This window comes from Brachycentrus maculatus, unplaced genomic scaffold (genome assembly GCF_059751285.1).
Source record: "Brachycentrus maculatus isolate JH-2025_06_01 unplaced genomic scaffold, ASM5975128v1 h1tg000029l, whole genome shotgun sequence".
NCBI classification, from domain to species: Eukaryota; Metazoa; Arthropoda; class Insecta; order Trichoptera; family Brachycentridae; genus Brachycentrus; species Brachycentrus maculatus.
Genome location: NW_028280783.1, coordinates 421,837 through 434,161, shown reverse-complemented (window position 1 = coordinate 434,161; position 12,325 = coordinate 421,837). Strand labels below are relative to the sequence as shown.

At 31.7% G+C, this 12,325-nt stretch overlaps 1 protein-coding gene across 1 annotated transcript; it reads right to left on the bottom strand.

The window, feature by feature from the left end:
- Positions 1 to 218: 218 nt before the first annotated feature.
- Positions 219 to 7,171, bottom strand: LOC148312883 (protein twisted gastrulation-like). Its single transcript, XM_088271178.1, has 6 exons — positions 6,863 to 7,171; positions 5,878 to 6,081; positions 5,156 to 5,329; positions 2,163 to 2,289; positions 1,576 to 1,644; positions 219 to 717 (listed from the first exon to the last, which is right to left on the bottom strand). The coding sequence occupies exons 1-6, from the start codon at positions 6,870 to 6,872 to the stop codon at positions 609 to 611; spliced, it is 693 nt and encodes a 230-aa protein (XP_088127304.1). The 5' UTR covers positions 6,873 to 7,171; the 3' UTR covers positions 219 to 608.
- Between the last annotated feature and the right edge of the window lie 5,154 nt (positions 7,172 to 12,325).

The following is a 12,325-nucleotide window of genomic DNA, read 5'->3' as shown; positions in this document are numbered from 1 at the left end:
CCAGACCTTGCCCCATCCGACTATCACCTTTTCGCATCGACGGGACACTCACTCGCAGAGCAGCGCTTTGCCAATTTTGAAAAAGTCGATAAATGGCTCGTCGAATGGTTTGCCTCGAAAGAGAATTTTTTTTTTGGAATGGTATCCATGATTTGCCTCAAAGATGGGCAAAATGTATGGAATTCGATGGTCAATACTTTGAATAAAAAAAATTGAGATTCCCTTGAGAATTATGCGTTTTCTTTATTGAAAAAACAGGCAAACTTCAACTAACACCCCTGGTATTACACTGGGCATGTTAGTGATACCTAGCATACCTAAAATACCTAGCATAGTATAATACATTAACGCAATATATCAATAAAATATGTACAAAAGTAAAAAAAAATCATTGATATACATGGTTTTCATTTTTACTCGCCACAAAATTAGATCAAATAATATTATGTTACTTGTATTGTCTTAGGATAAAATTAATTTTCACTGGTTTTACCAATGAGAGGTTAAATTTCCCATTTTTAAAAATATCTATTCATATAATCATAAAATGTGGAATGAAGTAGCATATGACAGTGAATTGGACAAAATAATTCACATGAATGGTAAGATTACATATACGCATCTGAGGCTGGAGGTTCCATATCTTCTCCATAATCTAAATCGTCTTCTTCCAAAGGCTCTTCTTCCATATGGACACTTTTTCCACAGGCCAAACATCTGTAATGATACAAATCGGATTACATTACATAAACTACTCATATAATATCTAATTTAAAGTAATTGTAATTGAGATAATAACCAAATTCAAAAGAACCGATATGTGAATGTCATTATATCACAAATCTAAATTTGTGATATCGTGACTTGTTAAAAAACCCAAGTTTCTTGAGTGAACCTTGCAACCTGTATTAATAACGGTGGATAAAGCGTGCAGCGGAAACATTGCAAACGGTAAAACATGAAGTTTTTTTGTTTTTTCAGTTTGAATTGAGTGATGTATGCCACAAACAATTGGTATTTATTTTATTATGCTATAATTAACACTTTTTAATGACCAGTATAACACAATTTTTTTGTTTTGCAATTTAAAAAAAAAAAAAAATTAAGTTTTGAAAAATATGAGTAATATGTGACCAACATAAAAAAAAAGTATTTCGATAAGTAAATTTTAAAGCCTTCATGTAAGTAACAATCAAGATAACACTGCGTCAATACGATACAGTGCCCTATGCACCATTGGGTGCAGATAGGGGTAAGAAGAGTAGAAGATTTTTTTTGAAAAGTAAATCTTAATAAAGACTTTTATATGTAACATTTTGAGTGTGTCCAAATACTTGTTCACAAATCTGGATTATTTCCAATTGATGGGTAGAATTAGTGAATGTTAAATGTGAGTAAAGTGATCACGTAAACCAGCCTATGATGGTCGTCAGCCCCGTAAATGCCCAGACTTTCATATTCTTCTTCATCTTTGATGAGATGTCAAAAAATAATATGAAGACTTTTATACATATCTATGCATCAGATTGGTTCTTTAATACATTGATTAATATTTCAATAAAGTTAAAAAACTACCTGCTATCATCCAAGCCGTAATTAGAGCAAGTATCACCGATGCATTCACAACACCCATCATGAAACCACCTGTAAAAAGTAAATAAAGGAGCAAAATTAAAAAAACTTAAGAAAAATCATATTCGAAAAATAGATCAGCTATTATTCAGATGCACAGGTCTTTAGAACAAATAATGAGCAGACTCAATCCCAATCTATTCACAAAATAACAGGGATCATCAAATTTTATTTATTTATTATCAAATCAAATGTTAATTGAGGTTATGTGTATGGCTGGCAATATTAGTGTAGTTCTGAAGGTAACAAGCAAGAAATATTATAATAAAGATGAATTTTATAGAATTTTGCTATGAGACTACATGTACAATATACACGGGATTCTGGAAGAGTTCATGAAAACCACCTCAGAAAAAAACGAGAGATGTACTGTAACTAAGGTTATAGGTTTAATGGCATCGAAATCCAAAGCTAATAATTGGGCTTCTAAATTTTGCAAATCATGACACTATAAATCATTGATACAATCTGATATCACTTGTTCTCGGCAGAAAGTAGAAATAAGTAAGAAAGTAAGAGTACACCCGTACCTGAAACTGGAAGAACCCATGGATTGGCAACTAGCTTTGCATTTGTTCCACGTCATACACTGTGACATGTACGCAACTGTACAGTTGGCAAGAGAATTCTGTTTCAGGGCATCTTGGTCGACAGTTTCTAGAAAATTGTAAACCACAATTAGATAATTAATAATAAATAATAAAACCCTTATCCGCACCCCAATGGTGCATAGGGCACTGCTTCATATAAACGCAGTGTTATCTTGATCGTTTACACATGAAGGAAAGGTGATCAGCCCTCCGCTTCAGGTACCAGTCTAGGGTAATATTGAATAAATATTACAGTGAAAAAATCACTTATATTAAACATATTTAATATTATAGTTTGCTCTCCAGTTTTAATGAGTTGAAAAAGAGTTAATGATGTAAAGATACTGAGAATAATGATACATTCTGTCAAATAAGTTTAAGGACTAATCACCAGCACAAATTGTTAATCAATGTTTTAAGTTGGTAAAACTATTGGGTTGATGCAAAAGTAATGACCGTTTCTTATGATCCCAGGTAAAAAAAATTTTTTTTCTTAAATTATGAAAAATATCTTGTTTTTTATGATTCCATTGTATAAAGGATGCTTTTCCTCTACTTTCTATTCAGTTTTGGCCTAGCTAGAGTACAGTTATGACCCCTTGTATTTTTTCAAAATGTCGCTCGATAAAGTGCATTTACGTCTTATGAATTCCGTAAAGACAATACCGCGAGTGTGGCAACCAAAAACATTTGTGAAGTGTATGGAGCAGATGTCATCAAAGTTCGACAGGTACGAAGATGGTTTACAAAATTCCGATCTGGAGATTTTTCACTCATTGATAAACCACGTACCGGGCGGCCGTTGAAGTCTGATGACGACAAGTTAAAAGTCATAATTGACTCCAATACACGTCTAATCATCAGGGAGATTATGTCAATGATGGGAGTCAACCAAACAACCGTATTAAGACATTTGAAGCGTATGGAAATGGTTTCGCGGTACGACGTTTGGATACCTCATCAATTGTCGGCTGCCAATTTATTGGATCGTGTTTCAACGTGCGTTGCTTTGAGTGCGAGACAAAAACATGAACCTTTTTCGCATCGTTTGGTGACGGGAGATGAGAAGTGGGTCGTGTATAACAACGTGACAAGAAAAAGACAGTGGGCTATACCTGGAGAAGCCCCATTAACAACTTCGAAGGCCGAAATCCATAAAAAAAGTTAAACTTTGTGTTTGGTGGGATGATAAGGGTATTGTGTATTTTGAACTCTTGGAACACGATCAGACAAGTACAACAGAACGATATTGTCAGTAATTATCCAAATTGAACATGGACCTTCAAAAGGATAGACGAGAATTGGTAAAAAGAAAAGGGGTAGTGTTTCATCACGACAACGCGCGACCACATGTGGCTATGATGATCCAACACAAGCTAAATGAGTTAAATTGGGATGTTATCAAGCATCCACCGTATTCTCCAGATTTCGCTCTTTCTGATTTTCATTTATTTCGATCACGCAAAAAAAAATAAATGACGAAAAAAATTATACAATAGAGCACGTAAAAACATCCCTTACTTCATTTTTCGCATCAAAATCCACGGAATTTTTTACTACTGGTATTAATAGCTGATAGAAAGATGGGAGAAGGTTACAAAAACTTATGGAAATTATGTAATTTATTAAATCAATAATACATATTAAAAAAAATTAAAAAAAATTATATGTAAAAAACGGTCAAAACTTTTGCATCAACCCAATATAATGTATTATGATGCTGAGATTGAGCGCGACCTGTCATTAAGTTTGTTGGCAAAAGTAAAAACTGTATATAATTTATACTTGAAGCACTTACTTTGTGATACTCCATTTTGTAATTAAAATGTAATTAAATTGTAATGTAACTTGTAAAAAAATTAACACAATAAAATAAAGCCACTTGAGATCTACCCAAGCTCCTTTCCCTAACCGTCGAAATATGTTGAATTTTGTTAAGTAGATAGTGTTTTAGTATTGATCAGTCTTGATAAAGAACCGGTTAGCTTCGAAATCGGTAGACATCATAATTAAGTTATAATAAAATATTTATAGTGATTTAAAAACAAAGTTTCATTTTAATTATAAAAACTGTAAGTTCAATAGTGTCTGGTTATTTTTACTATGGATGTCAATTTAATTTGTTTGAAATTTTGTATTAATACATTTTTGTTGAGCAGTTTTTTCATCAACCCCGATCCTAATTATTGTACTAATTAGGGTCGTCAAATAATCACAAATAACCGAAAACCCATTTCTGATCTGTACAATGTTCTTTGACATCTCTCACTCTACTAAAAGTAAGGAAATAGAATGCTTATAAGCATCTCCCGCTTTCTACCAACAGTATAAAATACACTTTTAAAGGTTTCCCGCAAACAATGTGTTAATATGGATGAAATAAGCAGATACTACATTCCTTGTTAATTCCACATTGAAGGAACTGAATATAAAATAAAATTTATAGGAAATTATAAAAAAATATATTTGTATTTTTTATATTGCGTTTTTTGTTGAATATTGGATATTTAAGTTTTAAATAAATTCTAAGTGAGTCAAAGCTAAAAAAAAGTGACAAATATTCTAGAATTCTATTTATAAGTAATATTTTTTAAAAAAAATTAGGAATTGTATATTCAGAAGGATTTTTTTTTCCTGAGACTTAATTGCTACTTAAAGAACACATTTTCAACTTAATTAGAGGATACAAAGACAAATTCAGTGAAGGAGCTCAACACTTCCAGAATATGGTTTCAAAAAGTGTATGGATGACTGAAATTAAAAGCCATAAAATACAATTTTACGGGAAAAGAATCAAACAAATTTTACCTAATATAAATCAAAATACTGTCCGAATTTTGTGCCCAAAAAACTAAACTAATTTGAATAAAGGCCTGAATATATGAAGTGAAAAAAATGGAAGTAGTCACATATTGAAAGCAGGTTTTACTAACGTAAGGCACTTTCGGAGTCCTGCCCAACGCTCAAGGCTAGTGACCTCCAGCGTTTGTGAGGGTCCGGCTCAGCCGTTAGAGCAGCAAACAGCCCTGGGACTCCATCAGGAAACTCCTCCACGTAAGATTGTCGGCCGAGGACATTTGCCGGCCCCACAGCTTCTGGACACATATCTAAACAAGGAAATAATACGTTAATTCATAGGAATAATACACCGCCACACGTAACAAGACGCATTATTCGCAATTATAAAAAATAAATACTTGTAAAATAAACCAATCGCCTATATATACATTTCAAATTGTACTTCAAAACTTTTTCAACAAGTTTTCATTTGAAACTTTATAGATTGTTCGGTGTTTTTTATAGTTAGTATCCTGTGTTTAATTCGCACATCTTGGTGATGTTTCAAACTGCGAAGCAGATCAGATGATGAACATTGTAATATAGTATAGTCCAAAAAATACAAGTGAAGTACGGCATATTACAAATAAAAATACAATCTGCAAACGTTTTTGAAAATAGATTCTTTGAATGAAAACCTTAACGTGTATTAAATATATGAATATAAAAAGTAAAACTAACAAGCGGATGGAGGTGGTCATAGAGGTCAACGAGGGTGGTGGAAGGTGGAGGATGAAGGTGACATGGAACAGTGTAAGTGCAATATACTGCGCAGTTCAGTGCATATGTAAGATAATAATTGGTGGAGTAGAATTACCGACACAGGAACAGCATTCACTATAGAGGTAACTCAGACAGTTGTAGCAGTCCTTGCAGCAGGAGCAGTGTGTCAAGTCACACTTGCAGGATTGTGTCAGCATGCATTTGGATACTACGCTAGCACACACAGCTTCGTTGCATAGTGCTGAATCTGCTCCACATGTCTCTCCCAGAAACAAAATGCCCAAAAGGAACAGTGATGCTGAAATTACAAATTAAATATCAAAATCACTGAACATGGGCAACGCTGAACACTTTTTATAATTACTTTAATATTTTTTTACAAAAAATATCAGCATATAACCAATCATGGAAATGTTTTGTCTACCAGTTTTGAGAAGTACCTATCTCTTCGTCAGGACAATCACTACAACAGCATGCTAAGAATACTACACATATGTGATCAATATTTTATGTACTTATAAGTGTATGAATAGTGCTATGGTAGTGACGTGTAGTATTGTTTGCATGCTGTTGTAGTGATTGTCCTTACGAAAAGATGGGTACGTCTCGAAACCGGTAGACAAAAATCTTGGTGAGTGGTTATTTACTGATATAATTAACATTTTTGTTTAAAAAAATATATAAAAATAAAAATGACTAACCACAAAGTAAATTTTTTGAATATTAATAATATTGGGAATAATTTTTGTAATATTTATAAAATGGATAAAACGCAAACTTTGTTTTATCTGCGATTTTTTTTAGAGATGGAAATTCTGGAAAGAAGACAAGGTGCTTGTCGAAATCGGTTGAAATAAAAGTACCAAAAATAAAAGTGGTTAAATACAAATGTTTGTATTTCATTATTTCGTAGACATTTTATATTGTTTTTGAAATTGAATGTCAAATACTCGCACAACTTAAAGCGTGAATATACTAAATAAGGGAACATATTATTGGCGTAAAAAATGTCAATACGCGTGCAAAACTAATTTAAAAATGTTACCTAAAAACTTTTTATATTTAAAATTAATATTTACCATAAGCCATCACAAGAATGTATATTGACGATGGAAGTAAGTTAATGTTGTTGGTTTGAATATTTCAGACCTTGAAAACGAGTTTGTGTTTACTCAATTTTCAGATATTCAACATCAAAGCGCGACCCATCCTCTGGTTTAAAAATAATGCATCAGAATTTTAGGAGTTATTAAAATTAGCTGCACAAACAATATAAACATATTTCTAACGTTCTGGCCTCTTATTAATATGACGGAATATCCGATATCACAAAACGAAAAGTCCAAAAAAAGTACGCCACACTGGGCCACACCAAGAACAAGAAAGACAACTATTTATAATAGACTACAAGTCACCATAGATCTTAGAGTAACCATAGACATAACTTCGAAACAATCAAATGCGTAAGTATCTACCTATATATGCACTTGCACTTATAATATTTATATGATATCCTCCACCTTGTTTTTAATTCTGGCTAAAACTAACAACTCCCAACTCAGTACTATTCTTCTTGGCAGCTCCGCCGTTTGGTTCTCCTTGCACAGTTTTATAATTGATTATTTATAGGTTTTTATTATTGACAGAGTTGATCTGGGACTCGTAATTTTGGTTTTTGTGAAGTTCATATTTAAAGATTTTACTAGAAACCTCATGCAATAATTTTATTACAAATATATATATATTTATATATAGGGTCCGCCATCTAAAGTTTTTTTTTTTAACTAGTGCTTATTTCGTGAATGGTAACACTTAGCTCATGTCTGATTTGACAGATAATTAGTTTTATCCTTCCGCTAAGCGAATATGGTTGTGTATACGCTTGAACAACGCTGGGAAATATTGCGACATTACTTTGAAAATCAAGGGTCCGCCAAATAACTTTTTTTTTTTGAAAATGCTATAAAAAACATCGAGTGTAGCTTCGGCTGTGTAGCACGTAGCGCCGTCCTGTTGAAACCAAATGTTGCCAATATCCTCCTCTTCAATTTTTGTGAACAAAAATCCGTTCAACATATTTTATTGGTGCGGATTTTGGTCCAGAGGCATAATTGGGCCATTTTTCTTTGAAAATGAGCAAGGAGTGGCCGTTACAGTCAATGGCGATCGTTATCGGGCCATGTTGAACGGATTTTTGTTCACAAAAATTGAAGAAGAGGATATTGGCAACATTTGGTTTCAACAGGACGGCGCTACGTGCCACACAGCCGAAGCTACACTCGATGTTTTTTATAGCATTTTCAAAAAAAAAAAGTTATTTGGCGGACCCTTTATATATATATATATATATATATATATATATATATATATATATATATATATATATATATATATATATTATATATATATATATATATATATATATATATTTATATATATATATATTTATACAAGTAAACAGAACAAGTCGTGTATGACTTTATATTTGGTTTACACATTTATGTCGATACATTACGTTGTTTGAAGCTAAAATAAAAGAAGAAAAAACATTTATCTACTTTATCTCTTCTGTAACAAAAGTTTTTTTTAAGGCCCAGCATTCGTTAAGTCGCAACTTAATTGTTTCTAAAAACAGGTAACATATTACGTAATAATTTTTTTCTTAAAACACCGTTTTTGCATTGAAAAAATAAGTATTTCTGCGAAATAATTGTATAGTTTTGAAAAAAAAGAGTTATTGAAAGTTAAAGAGTTAAAAAATATGTTCAATTATTTTTTCTAAATATATTCTAAAATACAAACAAAAATATCCAAAAACATTCTTTAAAAAAAATCGGGCGTGAGCAGATAAGTGACCTCTCCGGTGGAATTAATGGTACTTAACGAATACTGGGCCTTAATATTATGTACACATATATAGTATAACAATCTAATATTTAAACTAAACAATGTAATTTATCAGTTTAACATAGAACCTGAAATATTTTGTCAATATCTAAATTAAGTAATTATTTTACTTCCATCAATTGACAATTTTTTTACTTATATTAACTATAACTGTTGCAATTTCAATACTGAACTTATCTATAGTATAATAGTTTTACCTAATAAATATTTTTGTCCGCGTGCCATGTCATGTCCCCCCGTAGTTGGCGATCACTATGGCAAAGGCCTCGCGGTCCTGTGCCGTCCGGAACAACTCGTCTACTAGTCTCATCCCGGTCCAGTCCCGAATGTCGCGAAGCCATTATTTTTGCCTTCTATCTTTCCCACCTAATGGAGCTAATGAATAGATATTCAGCAGTAATAAAAATATAAATATAAACATAGATCAAGGCTACGATGACCAGTCATTGCCATGGGACACCTATGGGACAGTCTGGGAAGAGTTGGGATCTTCATCGACGGTACGAACCTCTTGAACGGCAAAGTAGATGCAGCATTCGTACCTTTCGATGGCGTGAGAGAACTGCCGTCGTGGAAGTGTCGATGACTTTTACTCTGGACATAAAAATAATAAATAATAAATAATAATAAAAAAAATAGCAAGACTTAAAATTTAAACGATATTAAGTAAGTATATGTATGATTTAATAATGGAAGTAAAATATTATTCAAACTATTTTTAACCGCATACTTACCGACCAGTAACGCAGTACCAACTTTAAAAAAATGTTTACTCATGCTGAAATAAATATGAATGTTATTATTATTGAAAAGCAAATTTTGCGAACGATAAACCCAGATTTATTTGAATACTATTTTCGAACACTAGATCCTATTTAATGTGATTTTCAAATAGTATTTGCATTTATTTATTTATTGGACAATTAATAATCGCGCCGTTTTTTGTGAGAAATCACTTCAATATTACAAAATTCATACTTTAAAAAGCGACATCTAACGGCAAGTCATACTATTAAGAACTAATATGGATTACAGCTTATATAATTTTTAAGAGATGGCTCTATAGACTATTGTAACGCCATCTAACGGCAAGTTATGTTATTAAAGCTTTTACAAAAAATATATAGATGTCTCTAGAAGAAATTACTATGACATCTAACGGCAAGTCATGCTGTTCAGTAGTAGTGTGAGTTATAGCATTTGATACAACTATTTACAAAACGTTAACAGATGTCGCTAAAGTATATTGTTATGCTATTTAAAACAATGAGTTCTGTTCAATAGTAACGTGGAAAATAGTTTTTATATACTTAAGTATATTAATTTACTGGACAATGAATATACGTTTTTGCGATAAATCACCTTAAGGTTGCTTTACAATTTACAGTCAATTTAAAATTGTACATATTATTTTCAGAAGTATACAGACTATGTTTTTTAATCCACTCACATTTTTACGAACCAACTAGTTAAAATTGTATATTAAATTTGTATATTGTGGTCAAATTTTAATTTTAATTTTGTTATTTTTACTTTAAACACACACATATATATATATATATATATATATATATATATATATATATATATATATATATATATATATATATATATATATATATATATATATATATATATATATATATACATATATATATATAAGGTAAGTGTCTATAATACTGACCTAGTTTTTGTCTTAAGCCGGTCCATATTTTTAAAATATTTATTTAATATTAAAACGGCTTGATAATTTTTTAAATTTATTTTTATTTTTTAATGGGATAGTTTTATCCTTACAAAGTTAAAAAAATAATAGTCAAAAGTCAAGTGCATTTATTAAAATCCACGCAATAAACAGTTAAAGGCTTTGTATTCAATACTGACCTATTCGAAATGGATTATTTCATAATACTGACCGCTGTTGCCCCTATTACTGACTATGAGTGGAAAAGACAACTAAATTCATATTTTAATATATTTTACCATATGTAAACTGGAGTAAGATATAAGTATTTGTAATGGAAATAAATGTAAAAGTAAGTACTTATGTGACAATTTATTATTTATTAAAAAAAACATATTGGTTAAACATAATGTATTGTTAATGTATTTTTTTTAAGCTCACTATAAATAAGTAATTCTGGAATGGAATAATTTCCTCTAGCATTTAGTCACACCGGTTCTGGAATTGTTTTTATGATTCCTTCTGAAGTATACTATATAGTATCCTGTTTTTCTGGCACTTCCAGTTCAGGCATACCACGACCTTGATCAAAGCGGAACCATCCTTTTTGGGATTTATTACAATTCCTAAAAAATTCCCCTTCCTACTTTACAATACAGGACTCATTTTATTTTAGTTTTTACGAGGAAGATTTTTTGAAGACCCTTGGTGATTTTCAGTTTTTTTTCTTCTTTTCTGCCACTTTATCTTCTGGCACACAGAGACTGCTTAATCTTTCCTGTCCAGAGTAAAAAAAAAAACAATCCGCGGGTTCCGAAGGGGGTACTGGCAATACCCCAAGTAAAATGCTAAAAATACAGGTTTTTCACAAATTCGACTAATGTCGAAATGTTATTCTATTTTTTCCATTTAAATTTGAATTTTCTGCAATAAACAATAATTGTGAAGAATCAAAAAAACATAGTTGTGAAGAAGTTCTCTGCGGAAATGACTTTCAATTCCGCCCAATGTTTAAGCATCACTGGACACTAGGCGCTTCGGCCGGAAACGATGCAAGCTAGAGGGGGTGAGGAGAGAAAGAGAGAGAGAGAAGCATACTACTCGGTACATACTAGCGGGTTTCTAATTTGTCGTATATTATGGTGAAAAAAAAAACAAAGAATGGTAAAAAAATCAGATAGCGAGAAACAATACAAAAATGACATTACGTTGTATGAACAGTTTGGACTTGGGTTTGGGAATATCTGTCCATCTGTAGCCTGATTTGGAAGTGAACAAATTTTCTTCATTTCTACTGTTGTCTACCATATGTACGGGCTTGACGCTGTTAGAGTCAGATTCATCAAGTTCTTGGATTATATAGTTATCTGAGTCGGCGTCGGAAGCATAATCTTTATTTTCTAACCCTAAATGGAATTCATCATCACTTATATACATACATCAGTGTCCGTATAGCTCAGAAGTTGCTCAATCATATCATCTGTCAATTATTTTCCACTCATTGTTAGGGTAAAGTAAATATTAAAATTATGACAATTTAATTAGTGTAAAAAGGTAGATATTTATAAAATAAATATGAAAATGCAATTGCACCAAGAAATTTCAGTAGATAATTTAAATTAATAATAATTCTTATTAGAAACGAAAAAAAACACTCTGTATTTGCCAAATAACGCTTGCGCTTGCGTTCGAGAACACGATTCACACGCGTGCAAATTTGGGGATCTACCGCCGATGGTTAAACTGTGGAGATAGATACAGCGCTAGTAAAGAAATTGATATCCCCTTCGGAGCGGGACAGTTAAACGCTGTTAGAACATTTAAGATCGTGGGATTTGGAGGTTTACAAGGAGTAACCTCATTTGGGTGTGCAACATTAGAGCATGATGGTGGTGTGCCTGATATGTATATACATACATATATATATATATATATATATATATATATATAT

Coding starts and splice junctions, on each gene's coding strand:
- LOC148312883 (XM_088271178.1), bottom strand. Junction 5,330..5,877: donor TGAATGCTGTTCCTGTGTCG/GTAATTCTACTC, acceptor TTCCTTGTTTAG/ATATGTGTCCAGAAGCTGTG. Junction 2,290..5,155: donor GGACTCCGAAAGTGCCTTAC/GTTAGTAAAACC, acceptor ACAATTTTCTAG/AAACTGTCGACCAAGATGCC.